This window comes from Bactrocera dorsalis, chromosome 1 (genome assembly GCF_023373825.1).
Source record: "Bactrocera dorsalis isolate Fly_Bdor chromosome 1, ASM2337382v1, whole genome shotgun sequence".
Classification (NCBI taxonomy): Eukaryota; Metazoa; Arthropoda; class Insecta; order Diptera; family Tephritidae; genus Bactrocera; species Bactrocera dorsalis.
The window spans coordinates 93866028-93886353 of NC_064303.1; the positions used below are offsets into that span (position 1 = coordinate 93866028).

General features: G+C 33.3%; 1 protein-coding gene across 6 annotated transcripts in view; it reads left to right on the forward strand.

The window, feature by feature from the left end:
- LOC105223481 (Down syndrome cell adhesion molecule-like protein Dscam2) overlaps nucleotides 1–20326 on the forward strand; it is a 290706-nt gene that overhangs the window by 253099 nt on the left and 17281 nt on the right. For all 6 annotated transcript variants that reach the window (XM_049459342.1, XM_049459344.1, XM_049459338.1 and 3 more), the window contains exon 8: nucleotides 12999–13367. In XM_049459342.1, coding sequence (XP_049315299.1) covers nucleotides 12999–13367 — 369 coding nt within the window. The remainder of the gene's footprint in view (nucleotides 1–12998; nucleotides 13368–20326) is intronic.

The following is a 20326-nucleotide window of genomic DNA, read 5'->3' on the forward strand; positions in this document are numbered from 1 at the left end:
AGCGGCAACAGGGTGTCTGCGGTGGCTTTAATTTGAAATCTCTGCTGAGTTGCGCGGCGGTGCCTTGTTTGGGGGTAGCTTCGCGTGCCACACACTCACACACTAATACATATACTAATTGCATAAGTAGTATGTATATAATTATTTATATGCATGCCTTGCAACGCCTTTGTGTATGCTACTTAAGACCAACAATTGTTACAGCTGTCCCAGCATTATTCCTTCTTGGCACAAATTGTTGCAACTTCGTGTTGCTGCTACTTACCTACAGCACACGTTTGGCACGGTGTCGGCCCCTCTGCGCCCTTTAACTTTTCAAACTTCCCATTTTTCCAATTTGCTGCCACTGTTGCAGCTACCTTTCCTCTCGCATATATACATATATATATATGTATATTTATAATTTTTTTTTATATTTTTTTCTTTATATTTTTTCATGCTTTTTCCATCATTGCCACTCATTCACTTCACTTTTAATTGGTGCGCTCAAAAGCTGTTCTGTTCCACACGCGTTCACACTGCGGCTTCATTGCTTTGCTCTTCACTTTTAACGCTTTACTGTTGCTGCTTCTTCGTATGTTTCCTTTTTTGCTTTGTGATTTTTTTTTTTTGTGTTTGTGGTCGTCGTCTGACTCGGTTGCATGCTCACAAAATTTTTTCATTTTTATTGTTTTCACCGTTATCGCTTGGCTCTGTTGCAACAATTTCCGTTGTTGCCGCCACTGACCTCAACGCGCTCATTTTCGAGTGTTAATTTAACTTTACTTCCTTAGATTTTAATTTTACTTCGCCAATTTTCTGCAAGCTGCTCTTTCTTGACATGCTTTTGGGAGTTTTATTGCTTTTGATTTCAGAAAATTTCAAAGTGAAAATTTGTTGAAATTTAAGTGTGTACCGATTCCATAGCTGCCGAAGTCCAAAGAAGTTTTATTTTTTTTTTTACTTTTTCTGTTAAATCTAGTATAGCTTTGTTAAAGTATAGTTAAAGCTAGTAGACTGAGTGAATTAATAGTATTTTAATGGGATAGTCTGGTCTAAGGCTATGAATCTCAGATTTTTGTAAAAAAAGCAAATAATATTGTTACTATGGATTTTTTATGAATTATTTATTAGTAGGTGTCGAATCCATTTCCTTAGGAAGTCCACAGTTAGACCACAAGTACTAAAATTCGATCACACTGTTGTCTACTCTATGAACCATGTTCAGAAATCAGCAGCTGATGAAGTAGGGGATCTCAAAAAATTTAAACATGACGACAGTCATGATGTCAATCCTCCTAAGAATCTAAAACCAGAAAAAATATTAACTTAGAACCATGTCGCTATGTCTGGTTCTACGGAAAGATTAGAATTTTTTTCACGAAATAGTATCACTTAAAAAAAAAAACATAATTTTTGTTACATTTTTCACTGTTTCGAGTTTTGGTTTTGGAAGATATGAATAGTTCCAGAAATAAACAAGTCTATAAAGAAGAATCCCTAAAAAATCAACTAATCAATTCAGTAGACTCAGCCGAGTTAACAGTCCTTGGCCGGCTAAAAACTTGGGTCTGTTCCGGTTACGTAGCACCGACTGTCATGGGAACTCATGGGAATCGTTTTGAGAAAGACAGTTTCGATAAAAAAGTGTTTAAAATCCTTATATTTTAGAGTATTTGAGCTTTGAAGAAAAAAATATTTCTGGACCAGAATACCTCAAGGAAAACATTTTCTTTTTTGAAAAACTTTGATATTTTAGCTTGGATGACGATACGTCGATTGTAACATAGCTTGTAGATCTTCCAACTTGTCGACAAAGTTTTAATTTATGATCTACTTTAAAGACCTCAGATTCGTGATGCCTCTTCAACCATTTTTTCTTCAATCCTATGAATATGAAAATATTGTTGAGGTCCCGGTACCATGAATACGACGAGTTTAGACCATTTTAAAGACCAAATCATGCAATTTCTCTATAGTTTTCACTGACTTCTGATATAGTGAATTGGCGAATATCTTTTAAATATAATTTTTATAATGTCAGCCCTTTCGATGAATTTCATTTTGTAGCCATCCAAACTCATTTTGTGAATATCTTAGGCGTCTTTTCCAAGACGCTGGATGCCACATTGTTGATGCTCATACAACCAGTGCAAAATATAGCAAATGTGCGACGTGTGATCTTATTAAAGTCTTGTCTTCTTTTCTTCTTAAAAGTGCGACCTCTGAAAAGTAAACTATTTCTTCCATAATTCAATGCAATGCAACGAAAAGCGTACCAAGGTTATTAAAAATGTCAAATATTTGACAATCAGCATTTTCTCTCTTCAACACTTTCTTATATTCACCAATTACGCCTTCCGTGCATGAGTCGCACCTTCAGCTTAATGCTACTAAATTTCAGCAGTAAACAATTGCTTTCCCCCTTACCACTGCAGTTAGCAGCAGCAAAACGAGCAAATACGTTTACTGATTACGAGCAATTTAGTAAGCGGAAGCAGAGTGGAGGTGTTTACCTCGTGCAGCTGGTCGCTTGAATTTTGCGCTATAAATATTTGTATATATTAACTATGTACTTAACTATTGTGACTCTTCACAGCTTGGGTCGAAGTGTATGTAAACTCGTTGCGTAGGAAAGATCCGAAAAAAAATTGTGTTGTGTAATCTTGCTTTAATTTTCATTGTTTTTTTGCTGCTCGGGAGCAATCAAAGTGCAGCGCTTATTTGTCCTTTAGTTGCTGTTTTTCTTTGGTTATTAAGGAGAAAAAGGACTCGCGCTAATGCTTTTACGCCATTCCGCTTTTTCTAACTTTTTACTCAAACTCGGAAAGTCTTGTTAATGACTTCCTCTTTAAATTAGTTTTGTTGTTACTATTTTACTTCGGTTTTTTCTTTTAATTGTATAAGTTTGTAATTCATTTTATCTTGTTTGTTCTAATATTTTTTTCCTTTTATTATTTTTTTTCTTAATAATTCTATTATATTTTTTTATTTTTTTTCTTTTTTCCAATATATTTTTTTTCTTTTTTTTTGTTAATGTTAATATTTTTGTTTTGATATTATATATTTATTTGTAATACAGATATTTTAAATTTTTAAATTATTTTTATAGCACTTAATATTTTTTTTATATATTGTAGTTTTTTTATATTTCAATTTTTTAAATATTTTTTATTTCTCTATTTAAATTATTTTTTATTTTACATTTACTATTAAATAAAATTTTTGATATTTTTTTAAATTTTTTTATTTTTGTTTTAATTTTTTTTTAACATTTTTCTGTCGATTTTTCAATTTTTGTATTTAACTTTTTCTAGTTTGTTTTAATATTGTTTTCCTTTTTCATTATTTTGTCTTAATAATTCTATTATTATTTGTGTTTTTTAATTATATTTTGTTTTTTTTTTTTAATTATTTTTATAACCTTTAATTTTTTTCATAATTTTAGTTTTTTTATATTTTTTTCTTCTAATATATATTTTTATATATATATTTTTTTTTATTTTTCTATTTAAATAATTTTTTTATACTGGTTTTTCGCTTTTACTTTTTAACATTATTTTATTTATAACTTTTTTTTTTATAATTTTTAATTTTTTCCATAATATTTTCTATATTAAAATGTGTTTCGATTTTTAATTTTTCATTGAACTCTTTTAAATATCTTTTTTAATTTGTTCTAAATTTTTGTTTTTTGTTTGTTTGTTAATATTATTATTTTTGTTTTTAATATTTATTTTAACTATTTTATTTAATTATACATAATTTAGTTTTCTTATTTTGCTTTTTATATTTATATTTTTCCTCTTTTTAAATTTGGTTTTCGATTTCATTTTATTTTTATTTTACTATTTTATTTATTATTTTACATATTTTTTTCGTTGCTTTTTTTTTGTTTGTTTTCAATATATTTATTGTTGTCATATTTTTTTTGTTATTATGATTTTTTTGGCTTCATAATATTTGTTCTATATTTTGTGTCGGTTGTTTTTTTTTACTTTTCATTTTAATTATTTTTATTTGGCTTTTACAATTTAATATTATTTTTATTTTTTTTGTTTAATTTTTTTATTTTTTATTTTTTTTTTATTTTTACTTTTAATTTTAAATTTTTTCCTTAATTTAATCGTTTTTTAAATTGGTATTTTTTTAATACTTTATTTTATTTTTTACTTAAATATATTTTAAAATAATTTTTTTTCTTATTTTTTTATTTTTTTATTTTATATTTATTTATTTTTTATAAATTTTTTCCAACTTTTTTCTATACATCAACGCATTCCATTCACTCTCTTCTACTGCATTTTTAATGTATTTTTGTTGCAAACAACTTTGCATCTACTTTAGCATTTACGTAACATTCTGCACGGCTTCCGGGTTTTCACTTATTGCCGCTCACACAATCGCATTGCTTTTGCTGCTGCTTTATTTACATTCTAACAAAAGGCAATCTACCTTATTTTCACTCTCATCCTAATATGCTTTCTTGGCGTAGCTTCCTTTGTTGCTATTGCTGTTGCTCCTGCTGCTCCTGCATCGCACTTCCTGTCGTGTTCTCGGGCGCGCATTAGCTGACAACTTCCGCCTTTTTTCGTACAATGCGGCTCCTTTTCCGTTGCGCTGCCATTTGCGTTGTATTTCTTTCTGCGCTCGTTCGCCTTTCGCACGCTGCTACGCGCATTCAGCAGCTGCTTGGTCATCCACGCGCTCGACATTACCTTTACTTGGCTAGCTTCCGTTTCACAATAAACGCGCACACATAAGCACATACAGCTTGTATTCAACTTCACTTTCTCTTACCTCTCTTTTGATCCTTACACCATGCTTGCTGCTTTTGCAGCAACTGCTCGCCGTCGCTTGCTGACTGCTGCTGCTGTTCCACTTAAATCTTCGAATTAAATCTGTGTGACGCTCAACACGAAAACTGCAAGCCAGATTGCCAATTCATTATAATGTTGTTTATCTTGTACCCATTCGTGTATTCGTTCACTTTGCACTTGCTTGTTGTGCCCTCCTCCGCCGCCGCTCCTGCTGCTGCTGCTGCTGTTGGCGCTTCCTCGCTCCACTTCACCGCCACTTGTGCACATTTCTTCAGAAAGACACAATTCTTATCGGTGCATTGTTGTTGGCGCGTTGTTAAGCAATGCTTCCAATTTATTATCGCGTAACTTTAGTTGGATGGAAAAGTTTTGTTGTGAATGGCTTTTCATTTCGCATTTTTCTTCCTTTGGTTAGCAGCGTCGTCAAGTGTATACAATTTTTTTCCTCAACGATTTCTTTTCATTTGCTTGCACTTTATTCCACTTCACTTACCAACTTCACTTCAGTTCATTTTATTTATTTAATTTGTATTTATTTATTTTCACTCGCGTATACATAAGTTATTCAAAGCACTCGCAAATAATTTGTTAATTCGAAGAATTAAAGCTGCAATTGTAAAGCAGCGATGTTAAAGTGCGCTTTTCCTTTAGTTGGAAGATTTACTTAATAAAATGAAATTAATTAAATTGTTTTATGTAGAAGTGTGAATCAATTTTTAAAAACATTTCTTCATTATATATACGGAAAGTGACAACTTTCGAGAGAATATTTACTCCCTATAATTGAAATCACTGTGTTGAAATCTTCTACTTATTCTTGAATAATAAATAAAAAATGTGTTCATTTAACACTTTCGTGTGAATAACTAACACTTCTTGCAGGACAGCTAGGTTATGTTAGGTTAGGTTAATCTGGTAGACCAATGGGCCACGAATATACTAGTTTTGGTTCTTTGCTATAACACATAGAGTTCAGTTAATAGCTCCTTTCGGATGCCTGTGATTGACGTTAATTTTAACAAACTCTGTGGCCTCACTATCCTCCTCCAGTGTATCATACCGTGGGAACCCCAGATACTTACAGCGTAGTCTTGTTAATGCGGAACAAGTGCATTCGCTTTTCTTTGTCATATAAATTTACAGCTTTTAAATGTCTACTCTAACTGATTCTTACCCGAATAAATATCTATATAACACTGCATTAGAAGTCCTAGACCAGTTTGCTGGAAAAGCATAAACCTATACTCAGCATTTTTATAAAAGTTTTGTACGGTTCCCTTTTTTTGCATAAACTCTGCAAATAATTTTCAATAAACCTAAATTATAGTTAGCAATTTACAATACCAGAATCATAGTCATATTTCAAAATACAACGCAGGCCAAATTCGTTTATGTGCGCCATTCATTTTCTTATTTATCGACCATTGTCGGCAATTCATAGCATTTCAAACTATTTGCATCTCACTAAAATTTGTGCAGGCATTAGCCTATATAAATGCTCTTCTGTGCATAAACTATTCTAAATATTATATATATTTTTTAAATAATTTCTGCATACATTCTCACAGGACCCTTATAAACAGGAAAACATGTCCATACGTCAAATACCATATCACACCAATAAATATGAATTACATCTGCATATGTGTGTGTGTGCGTAGAAAAATTGACTAAATATTTTTGGCCTTGCCGCTGCGTTGCCACACACATTTAAATTATTATTATTATTGTTGCGCTATTATTGTAATATTTTTATGCTTTTTAGTATTGAGGAAATGTGACATAAATTTCTTTATGGCATATATATCAAATGCAACACATGCTACTGTTATTGTATTATAGTTGTTTTTGTTTTTTTTGTTAGCTCATAAAATGCTCGTAGTATAAAAGTTTCAACAAACTAGTATCTACAACAATAGCAACTGCTTATAATGTTGTAAATATGTTGGTACCAAATAGCATTTGACGCTTTTAACTGTGTAAATAATTTATGGGCGAAGCAAAGTGGTAAAGCGGTGGCAATGCGAGAGAGAGTTGCCAGCGGCAAATAAAGCGTGTTTTTTAAATAGAGTAAATTATAACAGAACCATAATAGATTGGAAAAGGGTTAAGGTGAAGTAAACTAATAAATCAGAAATAATAAATAATCCATGGATTTCCTCGAGTAAAAAACAGCTTTTTCTTCAACAATTTTTTTCTTATATAAAAAAAATGTATTAGAATTTTTTATTTTTACAAATATATACTACTAACAAAGAAATTCTGAAATTTTTGGAAAAAAAATATTTTAAACTCGGCCACTGCGACGCCATTACCGGTGACCCCACGGAAAAAGATGCGCCCGCGTTGGCAGGATAACTCCTTACAGAATCATCTAAATTGAAAAAATACGTGTTTTAGTTAAAGTCTAATTTAGACGAAGGAAAAAAACTGAAAATTGGATTTTTGGCAGACATTTTTCCAAAAAAAAATTAAAATTTTCAATCAAATCAACTAATTGTAATCGAAAAAGATCCTTCATCCAAGTCTTAAAGAATTGGATCTCAAAGACCTGTCTAAAATTTCATGAAGATCGGTTGAGTTGCTCTCGAGAAATCTTGCCACCAGATTTCAAAAACACAGTTTCGAGAAAAACGTGTTTAAAGACGACCCACTTAGCCTAGCTAGCTTCGAGCGTACAAGTTCTCAAGGCTGTATCTTCAGAACTATTACTCGAATGAACTTGAAAACTTATGACAATAATCTAGAGGTGTTGTAGAATTTAATTAGATAATAAAAAATGGGTTTTTTGAAGCCTGAAAATCCTTAAAGATCTATATATATTCATATTTAGCGCTAGACCACAAAATTCTTAACCGCTGTTCACTTAATTCTATTAAAATGTCACACAGTTTGACCAACCTAAACGGTGTACTGTGTACTCGTAATGTAAATGTAAAGTCGGAAATTCTTATATAAGGTATATCGAGGCAGAAGCGGTCTGGGCTGATTACATAAATTTTTGACATTACTCCGGTATACTCAAGAAAATATTTTCAAGCAATTTTATAAATATATATCGCTCTCAATTTTATTTATGATCCTACTCAATCCATGTGCCAGAATCAGATGGAATTAAAAATTGTCTGATATGTGAAGTAGGCGTGGTTTTTGCCTCTTTTCGGCTATTTTCACACCATAACTGTAGGAATATAAAGATATTATAACTTACCGAATTTGGTTAAAATCGGTCGAGGAAGTCCCGAGATATGACGGGCCATGCCCATCGTTGAAATGTGATACGGGTTCCTATAAGACTTTTCGTACCATCTCGGATGCCAAATTTTATGTTAGATTTATTGAACTTTTGCTCTGAGTGAATTTTGATATTATAGATTGAATGGTTTAGGCCGGCTTTTAAATTTTTCCAAAGAGTAAACGCAAATTTGAAAATTGTCTACGATTCTAGCGGAATCTAAGTCAACATACAGAGAACAGATCGTATATAGTTATGTTTCAACAATTTTCTTTTTTCAACATATTTGTTATTCTTCTTGAAAAGCGATTCAATATGACAAAGTCCTGTAAAATATCCTTTATCTGAACTACAAAAAAAACATTTATTTTTTTATTCTGATAACTTTTCGTAACTCCTACAAAGCGGCAACACTATACACATAGCCAAATTACAAAACTCATAAACCTTTTGTAACCAAAACGCACAAACAAACCGAAAATATGTCGAAATAATGTCCTTCACTCACTACGTCGCCTTAGCAATTGTGCCCCCGCTTTTCACATTTTGTGTTTATTACTTTACATTTCGTGATAAATCACTCATAAATATTAAACGCACGCTTCAAAATTTTGCAGCAAACACCGTTATAGCCAAGTTCCATACATACAATCTCTATTATTGCTTGCGTGCAAAACGCATAACACGAAGGATCAGCAAGCAAAAAAATAAAACGAAAGGAACAAAGCGCTTTTGCTGCTCGGTCTACAAAAATGAAAATAAAATTGAGCATCGAAAATGGGTTTGTCGCTTGGTTTTTGTGTTGTGTGCCACCAACGACGCTTGACATTTCAGTTGACAACTCGAAATGAACAATGGCGGGCGCGAGCGACCGTGAGCGAAAAGGGTTTGAGTATGTCTGGCTGTCAACGCACAATAGCCGACGCGCCGTTAGACAGGACGCAATACACGTGCCGCACGCACTAACCCGAGCGCCTTTTCGCGCTTTTTGACATTTTTATTGCAATGTTAGGCGAAATTGTTGCGTGTAATTTTTTTTAGTTTTTATTTAATTTAATTTTTTTTTGCAAAAATTGGCAACATTCGCCGCCAAGTACATATTTAGTGCGCACAAAGGTATTTTAAGCATTATTACCTATTTGATGTGAAGTTTTGTCGCATTTTCATATTATTGCTTTATTATTTTATGATCGTTATTATTGTTAGTTTATTCTTTTTTTTTGTTTTTCTGGTGCGTTCCAACTTTCTTCTGCTGCGTGTTATCACCTTGCTGCATAGTTTGGCGTGATCCACGACGTGCGTGAATTGCGTGCAATTTTTTATTTGTTCCATTCGCTTTTTGGCATCTAGTTTTACGATAGCACATCTACCGTTATGTGTATTTATCGTGAAAGTAAAAGCTATTCGCCTTTAAGTGTTCTGGCAGTTTATACATCATAAAATTATGTGCAAATGATGATGGTACTATGCATAATAAGCGCCATGTAATGCGGTAATTGCCGGCGTGTAGTGCAGTGCTAGTGTTTTAATGTTGTTGTTGTTGGTTTTCTTTGTGCGCGTTGCAGCAGCTGTGGCAATAAATTTCATGCCATCACATCGCATTACACGTGCATGTCGAATTTATGAGGTCACGTGTGGTCTCTTACGGTTTTTGTGGCTGGCGTTTGATAATCACTGAACTTTAAAGCGCATTTGCACTATATAAAGTAATACATACACACACACACACACACGGACATTCGAGAGCAGACGTTTGTATGTGTAAGTTGAGAAGTATTTCACTGCTAGGGTTCTTTGATGTTTTTAGTGCTTAAAAGCATTCTCAAAGACCTTAAATGTTATGGAAAATTTAGCAGTAAAGTTTACTTGGCATTTATGCGCTTATTGAGCTTTCACCGAATTGCTAGTGTAAACATTTTATTGCATAACTTGAAAAGAATAAAATTGGTGCGAAAACTGTATGTGATGAAGTTTATAACACTTATTATTTTAGCGATAATACAATATTGGAAAATATATTGATCTCAACCAGCGATACCCAAAAATATTAGAAATATACTTTAAAGCTTTTAAGCTCGTTGCTATCGAAAAAAAGGTGAAAAATATTTGCCATAAGATTCAGTATTATTTTTTATTACAAATTTACACGTATTTTTTAAACAAAGCTTTAAGCTCGCCAAGCCTAAAAAAAAGTTTAAAAAGTTAAGCTGTCATGGGTTGAGAAAATTCCAAAAAATTCAAGTATTTTCCCTTATTGCAAGTTTCTACTGTTTTACAAAACCAAAAGCTTTAATGCTCGGGAATGTTACAAAGCAGGTCAAAAAAGTTTGCCATGAGATGATATTTTAATAATTTTTTTATTACAAATTGTCACTTCTTTAATAAAGAAAGCTTTGAATCCCTCAAGGGTTTAAAAGATACCAAAACATTCGAGGGTTTTCTTTTATTGCAAGTTTCCACTTATTTTATAAACAAAAAGCTTTAAAGCTCGCGAAAATTTTAAAGTAGATCAAAAAACTTTGCTGAAGGGCTGAAAAATAAGTCAAAAAACACTTTGAAGCCCTCTAGGGTTGAAAAGATTCCATAAGATTCAATTATGAATGGTACAAAAAATTAAGCTCTCAAGGGTCAAAAAGATTCTATGATTGAAGTAATTTTTTTTTTTATTACAAGTGTCCACTTATTTTATAAAACGAAAAGCTTTAAAGCTCGCAAAAGTTATAAAGTAGGTCAAAAAAGCTGGCTATCAGATTATACTTTAATAATATTTTTATTACAAATTGCCATTTGTTTTATAAAGAAAGCTTTTAAGCTCATGAAAGCTATTAATGGAGTCAAAACCATTGGGAAGCCATCAAGGGTTGAAAAGTTGCCACAAGATCCAAAAAATTTCTTTTATAAAAGTTCCCACTTTTTTTTTATAAAAAGTAAGCTTTTAAGCTCAGAAAGGTTGAAATGTAAATCAGAAAAGTTTGCCACAAGTTTTAGAAAATCTTCTTTATTCTAATAACTATAACAGTTCTAATTTGGAATAGTCTAAATTGGCATCTTAAGAAGTTGTCACTTATTGTCTTTGTAAAACAAAGCTCTTAAGCTCGAGTAGATTTAAAAATAATTCATAAAGGGTTGCCTTGGCATTTAAAACTTTTTGTTATATTAAAATACCAGCTTTAATGTGAAATACAAGTAAGTCACATTTTCCTTTTTATCAATTGTCACTTTCTTTGATAAAAAGCTTGGAAGCTCGCTATGGTTAAAAAATAAGTAAAAAAAAGTTTGCCACGCGATTTAACTAATTTTTTATACATAACAGTTTTAATGTAAAATAAATCAAAATTTCATTTAAAAGAGTTGCCACATATTTTTTGAAAAGAAAACTTAGAATTTAGAGAAAATACAAAAATTGTATTTTAATGAGTGTGGCAACTCTTTTAATAAATAAAATTTATTATTTTATTAAAAAATTCAAAAATGGGTACCGACCCAAAAATTCACAAAAAATGTAAAAAAAAATTGTTTTAAAGAGCTGCCACTTTTTTTTAATAAAAAAATTATGAAATAAACTCCACTCCAAAAATTCATAATAAAGGTAACTTTTTAAAGAGGTACCCGTTTTTATTAAAAAGAAAAATAGAAAATACTCAAAAAACTTCTTTTTAAATAGTTGCCACTTATTTTTTTTTTTATAAATAAAATCGAAAAATACGGTAACACTCTAAAAATTCATAAAAAAGTGTGAATAAAAAAAGCTAAATCGATTTCCTTCGCCTATACTTAGCTGCATTTGAAATTCTCAACCGGTTTAAGTAACTTCGGAAAATTTAAAATTTTCCATGTTCTAGTGCTTGAAAATCAATAATTCTTTAAAAATAATAACTCCAAGTTATTATTATTACTTTAGCAAGAGCCAGAGAGAGAGAGAGAGATGGTAAACAAGGTAATACAAGGAAAACGTTCCCAAAAACCAAAAAAACAACAATCGCTGAAAAAACTAACCCAACTCAATACAAAAGTTTGAAAGTCTTTGAGCATACTTTATTCTCATTTACCCAATCCTTAAAGATAAATTGAACGCTTTAACGCTCAAAATACAAATAAAGACTAATTTTTAAAGCGACAAAATACTTTATTTTGACCTTTCATGCCACATATTGCCGCAAACATCAGTTTTCAGAATACTTTTCTTCCCTTTTGCCTACTTGACAACTGAAAACAATATTTTATAAATAAATAACCTCATTTCCTAGCGCTTTTCAATGCCTCGCGTTTCGCCGCTTACCCGCTTACCCATTGACCGCCATGTACGCCATTATTACAGCTTCAGCGTAGCGGATTTATGCATTTCATATATTTCCTGTTTTTGAAGATTAACTACAACAATTCCAATAAATTGTGCTACATTATTTATGATGCGCACAAATTTTTCGCTGTAACAGCGGACAAGTCAACTTTTTATTGATACAAAATGAGATCATAAATAAAAAGACAGTTGAGCAAAGCGATAGCAGGAGCAGCAGCAGGATAAGAGGTGAGCCAAGACGAGGATGGGTAGGGTAGTAGTTGCAGAGGCAGGGACGCAGCCGTGGTAATAAGTGGCGCGGCAAAATGTAGCCAATGAACCAAGCACAATATAACGAGCGAGAAAGTGGAGGTCACAGCAGCGACAATAACAACAACAACCACGAAAACAACGACATATTGATTACAACACCACTAGACCGTTAAATATAATGAGCAGGCATTAATTTATTAATTTCCTGCGAATATTGCATTTATATACATAAATTTACAATGTGACAACACAAGTCAGCAAGATATATACAAGTATATGTATTTGTGTTACATATATTTACGCTTTTATATACAACTATATTATACCGCTACCCTGCTGCGTCCTTTCAAATTGATTACAAAACAACATTCTTGCCTTTTCTTATAAATTTCTTTGCTCTTCTCTTCCACAGGGGTCAACATGGGCTACATCGAGAACAATTACTCGAATTCGAACAATGGCGGCAGCGTCAATTCACAAGACTCGCTATGGCAAGTGAAAATGCCCGCCGCCACAGGCGGTCAACAAAGTATGGTCGTACCGGCCACACACAACAACTATGTTGAACATCAGCCCACCTATGGTTATGATCCACTGACGCACGGCGGTTACGGCGCTGTCGATGATTATGCCCCCTATCCACATTTGACGGCGACGCCAAGCCAACACGGTGATGAATATCATAATTTACGTAATAGCCAAAATCCATCCAGACAGGATTACTGCAGCGATCCATATGCCTCGGTGCAGAAGCCGAAGAAACGTGTTGATCAGCATTTAGGTAAGTGATAAATTACAAAAACTGGATTGCATGAGTAGGTTGTAGTTATAGAAAATATATACTTACATGTTAGATTATAAGCATATAAATAGTGGGGATTGCTAGGTGACAAATCGTGTTCAATTGGTAGTGATGTATTACAGCTGATTACAACCTTATGACAAGCAATAAGTTCTGGCATTGGCATTGTATGGCTGTACGCCGCCTGAAGGCATTGATTTGTCGACGAAACTCAAAACATATGTTGTTAGTGATTGTAGTCTAGATATACGCTGAGTTCTAGTATAAGTATTTATGGCTGAGAATCTGAGGTGTGACTATTTGGCGACATACATTTTAGTCGTCTGGTGCACATTAGTGTGGGTCGTGGTTGCAGTCAGAATTCTGTGAGTTGCCAAGTTGTTACGGTGTTCAAAAATTTTGCTTTTGTTTGCAAATTTGTTCGAAAGAACTTGTCTGTATACAATTTCTGAACGAAATAAATCGGTTATAAAAGAGCAAGGAGCATAACTTAGCTTTTACTTTTCCAATATTTAGCCAATTGACTGCGCAATTTCGTGATATAACATGTTCACTAAACTTGGTTTTCAATAAATCGATTGTGACGTTTGCTGTGTATCTTGTAGCGCCAAAAAATATTCGGTTCGGTAACGTGCCGATCTCGATCATCACGGAAGAAACATAAACCGCACCAAACTCAAATTTTTTCAGGATGCAATGGTAACTCATGGAGTATGTATGCATTGCTGCCTGACCAATAATGCATATTTTGATTATTGTCATTCAGACAGAAATAAGCCTCGTCGCTGAAGATGATTTTTCGATGAAAATCCAAATCATTTTCAAGTTGTTGCTCAGTCCAATCCACGAACAAACGACGATTCTGTTAGTCAAGCGGCTTCAGGTCTTGACTCAATTTGATCTTGTAAGGATGTAAGCCAAGATCGTTTGGCAAAATTCGCCTCAACGACGTCACAAAGATGCCCAACGCCTGAGAACGATGAGTGAGAGACTGATTTATATCTTCCTCAATTGATGCGCAATATTCTTGCTACTATTTTGCTAGCGTTAACCAATAGTCTAAAACACTCTGCAGTACATTTTCTCTATCATCTATATATATAAGCATTTTTATGCCCCCATATTACAGTCTCGTCCCACTGTTTGTCCACTTTAATTGTGTAAAGTAATAAGCAGCGTGGTCTTATTACTCCATTATGAATTATTATCTATTGCTAATAAGGTAATAGCTAATAACAACTGCATTCAACAATCATTATAAGTATGCCATGAATGTAAGACGATAATAAATATGTCAAAGCAAGTGAAAGTTATTTCACCATAATTATCTCTGTTGATAATAAATCACTGAGTCAATGAGCGTCCTTAGCGTTGTGCTCGAAATTGTCATATACAGTTAATAATATAATAATCACGTCAAAAGGCATGGCCATAATAAATTATATAGCTCACAATTATAACTGTTGTAATGACAATAGTATACAGATTTTGTTATGGCCCTAGCATGTGTCTCAGCTGGAATGGCTTATGTATTCTTATAGCTAAAATATAGAGGTAGATTTCAGTCAGAGATTTTGAAAAAAGCTTGCTAAGAAAACTGTACAGCTGTGAACACTACAGAGAGCACGCTAAAGTGACGTCATCAATGTACTCGTATATATCATGTATTACCAGCGAACCCATTGACAATCACTTATTATATTGCATTATTTGGACCAAGAACATTTTTAAGCTCATATTTCAGTATTATCATCGAAATCTTTCAGACATAACAAATTATCCCTAGCATACATACAGTCTTTTTTGACGTCTTCTTCTTCTTTATTGGCGTAGACGATAACGCGGTTATAGGCGAGTTTGCAACAGCGCCCCAGTCGTTCTTTGTTTCGCTGTTTGGTGCCGTTTGGAGATTCGAACTTTGGACAGATCTTTCTCTACCTGGTCTTTCCAACGTAGTGGAGGTCTTCCTCTTCCTCTAAATCCCCCGGCGGGTACCGCTTCGAATACTCTCAAAGCTGGAGAGTTTTCATATATTCGAACGACAATACCTAGCCAGCGTACGGGTCGGAGAGCTCTTTTTTTTTTGATTGTTTGATTTATCTAAAGCCATGCATATTTCAGCTTAATTAGCACAAGCCTCCACATTGAAAGGGATTTTACTTAAAACCTATAATTACTTGAATTAAGTCCGTAAATGTCACATTATTGCACTCTCACTAGCTCTATAGGATTTTTAAGTTAAAAACATGCATAACGGTACATTTTAAACATAGCACAGCAATAAGTCAGCATTTAATTAACAATTTTGACATAATGAACTCACGTTGCTGCATTCGAACAATTGATGGCAGTGATAGTGAAAACTCTTACTTTAATCTAAAAAAACAAAAAAATAAAACTGAAAAATAACGCCAATGAAAGCAGCATGTTTTTATAAAAATTAATGACAACGAGATAAATATAATTGCAATTAAAAAACAGCTGCGAAAAAGCTACGAAATCCTGTTTATTAACAGCCACCGCCACTGCTTCTCTCTCTTTCTCACTCACTCACTCACTCACTTCCTCACACCAGCTCTTTCGTATGAAAAAAGTGATTTTAATCATTACTCATTAAAAATAATTCATTGGCGCTTGTTTAAATGGCAAATTTCAAGAATATGCAAAATATATAAATAACAAATGCTCATGTTTTTAATTTCACTTGCCCGGTGATTTATTTGTTAAGCTTTATTTTGCGCTTACGCGTTTTCACTCACTCGCATTTCGCTACCGGATATACGTAAATACTTGTATATTTATGCGCCAGCATAATTACTCGATTGACCATAAATATTGTAGACTAATTATATGCAATCTGTAGTTTTCACATTGTCATGTCAGCTCAGAGCCGTTGGGAAAAAATCCGTTATTATTTGAACATAAATTTGCACATGACAAATTCGACACGATTACATTTAATGAAAAACTGTATAAAAATACGTATTTGCGTATAATTAATTAGATATGCTGCAATTAAAAAAATAAACTGGATCAGAAATACAAACAGACATATAAATTGTGACACATAACTATATAATAGTGTGTTTAAAAGTTCGAAATTATTGTATTTAAAAAGGAAGCCAGGAAGGCGTAGTCGAATATTTTATACCCCAAAAGATATAAAGCGGTGGAAACATTTTCGGGTGTTAGCAAAAAAAAAAAATTATTTGATAATACGCAAATGAGCAAAAGAGTGTAAGACTTGGTTCATAATTTATTTTTCAAAATATATGCCGTCTCTATCAAGGAAAGCCTCCTTGGCCAAAAAACACTTGCGCCAACGTTTTTTACAATCCTCAAAACTGTTGTTGGCTTTAATTTCCGGAATAGCCTTCGACTCGCGTATTGATTCACGTTTAATGCCTTCAATAGACTCAAAGCAGTGCATTATCGTGGTGCAAACACCAAGAGTTTTCGGCCCATAATTCCGATCTCTTATGATTAGCTTCGCGCAAACGACTCGTAACACTCACATAGTTTTCCTCGTTAGGAGTTTGGCCGGTTGGAAATAATTCAAAGTGCACCAGATCTTTATAGTCGAAGAAAACTGTCAGCATAGCCTGATTTTATTGCCTGGTTCGGCGTGTTTTTTTTTTTCGGCTACAACTCACCTATCACCATATTCAGCCGACTGATCATCCGTTGCCGAGTCGTAAGCATGGATACAAAACTTATCTTCAGTAATAATATGTTTCATAACATCCTTTTAATCGTACAGCATTGCTTCACAGACGTTAACGCGATGCTGTTTTTCGAAAAAATTTAGTGATTTCGGGATTAGTCGTACACTCAGCTTTCTTAGGTTCAAATGATCTTTCAAAATGGTTTTCTCAGATCCTTCAGATATTCCTATCTCTAACTGGTAATCATCGATTCTCATGCATCAATTTATTGACATGTTGATCAACAGTTTATGTTGACGACCGTCCTGAGCGTGATTCGTTGTCAATGCGTTCTCGACCTTCTTTAAATAATTTTGGAGCAATCAAAAGCACTTGCTGGTGGCAAACAATTATCACCGAATCTTTTCCAAGATTCTGAACGTTTCGGAATCAGAAATTTGATTCAGCACACAAAATTTAATGGAAAATATTTCCACGAATGGGTTTTCACGCGAAATTTAAAATAAAAGTTTTACTTTTATTTGTTCACAGTATTAATAAAATTATTTGATAATAAGGCATAAAGTCAATCTGAGAGCGATAAATCATTCTATTATGCCCAAGGGGATGGCGGCCAGAGTACTGTATGTACCAATTTTATCCACATTTGGCCTTCAAACAAGATTTTTACATTATTTTATGAAAATACCACAAACATATGCTAGTATGATGTACATAGTATAAAGTTCTCAAAGTAACGAGCCTTTTTTAATTAGGTGCTTATATGGCGGTTAGGAGACTTATTGCAACGATTTAGCCATTTTCAGCATCTTTCGACGTTATTATCGGAAAACGGTGTTTCATTAATATATATTATATATATTAGAACTATATTTCATACACATTAACCGATATTTTTGATATAAAGCTGTATAATGTCTATCATAGTTACTTATGTAAGTTCTGATATTTGGTATCTGGGAGGCATAATTCGATTTCTATCACTTTTGGATGAGAGTTGCTATCAATATTTTGTCAAATTATAATATATGCTATGTTGTTTGATGTTTTTCTGTTTTAAAACAAAATTAAATTTGTGTCATATGTGAAAAATAGACGTGGCTGTAGTCGGCTTTAACAGCATGAAAATAGGTTTCTAATGAGATTTGCTGCAATTTTGTCGAATGGTTCGTGAGGTCTGCGATATCAACCAAATGTAGCCTGTGCTACGCATCGGCATTTTTTTGCAAAATTTTTATTTTATTAACGATTTTTTGTATATCATCATAATTTTTACGACGATTTTCTCCAGACTCTTAGAAATATGAAGTCAACGCGGCTTAGCTACTCAAAGTAACTGACTACTTAGACTTGCCATAAATTCTGTTACAATGGGCAGCTAAGGAAAATCGTGTGGGAAAAGTGCAACTGAAATTTATTAGCTTCTAAAAAAACTTATTATATGGAGAATGTTTGATTCTTGTTGCATTATTGACCACAAACGTCTACACTTTATCACAAATAGAAATCTTAAAATTCGTCCTCGCCTTAGAAAGCAGATAATTATGTCAACAGAAATATTAACCAGATCAATGTCAAGTCATTTTCGATATGATCCGTCAACTAGTCAACTTCTGTCAGCTGCAAACAGCTTCTTGTTGCACGTGGTCAATGACTAGAAAAATATTATTTTTACGCATGAAAAAATTCTATTGTTGAAAAAGTTTTTAATAAGCAAAACGACAAAATCTAAACAAAAAATACCAAAGGCGTAAAAAATTGTGAAAAACGATAAAAATTGTTATTCCAAGAGTTCGACGTGATCACCATACAGCTGCTGAAATGGTTTGGTAGGGATTCTCTTGCAAAATTGAATTTCTGTGAAAAAAAGTGTTGAAACTAAGGCAAAATGTCTATCTTGTACCAATAGTATCTTTCAAAAGGCGTGCCAAAGCATTTAAGAAATTCTATATTCGTTGAAGTGTTTTGGATCTTACAGTAAGATTCTGCTCCAACACACAAGATAAAAACCATTCAGCACTGGTTAAAAAGCAATATTTCTGGTTTTATAGTTGCAGTTGATTGGCTGTCTAGAAGTCCAGATTTGAATCTACTGGACTACAGTTTGTGGTCAGAGTTGGAGAACATGGTCCGTCGTGTATACCGCAGATATTTGAAGAGTGGAAAAAAATGTTTTGTGTGAGCAGCGTCGTCAATAACAACAGAAACTGTGTCTGCTGCTATTGATAAATTATTGAATCTTTTAAGGATAAAATTTCGTTCTTCGCTGATAAAATTAACTTCATTAAAAATTTATTAAGACTTCATTTTTATTATCGCTTAAACTTGTAGCAGAGCTTATGGCAGGACTAAGAGGGGCTCTGATTTATTCGCCAGCTAGAGAATTTTCCTGACTTTAGCTAGAAACTGTAGAAAATATAATTATAGAGTAGTCATTGACCCTTACAGTTGCTCATAGCTATTTGAATAATAACAATTGAAACTACAAATGGTGTTTGGAGAGCTGACAGTAAAGCATTTTTATACATTCCACTACAGGATATATGTAATATGTATGTATGCATATATGTATGTAAATATTCCTGCTCGTAAAAAATATGCAGCACCTTAGGCCAGTTGTGGTAATAAAGATATGCCGTAGAATTGAGACCTGAATGTGCACATACGACTCTTTTGGTATGCACTCAGCATCCAGAGCCTGTCCACATTGTTGTGTTGCCTTTGAAGCAGACATGTTGTTGTTCTTTGTTACTTTGTATACATTTTCCGCAAGATTTTGTCGAACCCCAAGCAACAAGCATGTTCATATGAAAATACTGAAGCTGCAAAAGCCACAAGCAGGCATGCCGAACAACAGAGCAAATCCTGCGTACAAGCATACACGCATAAAAACGGATGTGTGTTGATGTTTGTGTGCACATATTTACAGCTATAAGAAACACACATTTGCATACGTCTATCCGTTAGCTTATTGCACAGAGTTAAGCAGTGCTTCTTGCACAATCAAGCTAAGCGCAACGCACTGATCCAACGCTTGTAGCTGCGCTCGCTGCTTATACATACATGCCAAGCTCGTCCATCTTGCCTGGCTTATCCTTACACCGGCTGTTTGCCTATTTTTTTATGTCGCCAACAACAACACTACACAAATCTATGCATGGAGGATGTGTATGAATTGAAAAAGTGACTGCGGCATTAAGATGCAAAATAACGCATTGAAAAAGAGCAGGGAGATAAGTAAAAAAAATATAATAAAAAAATAGATACAAAAAT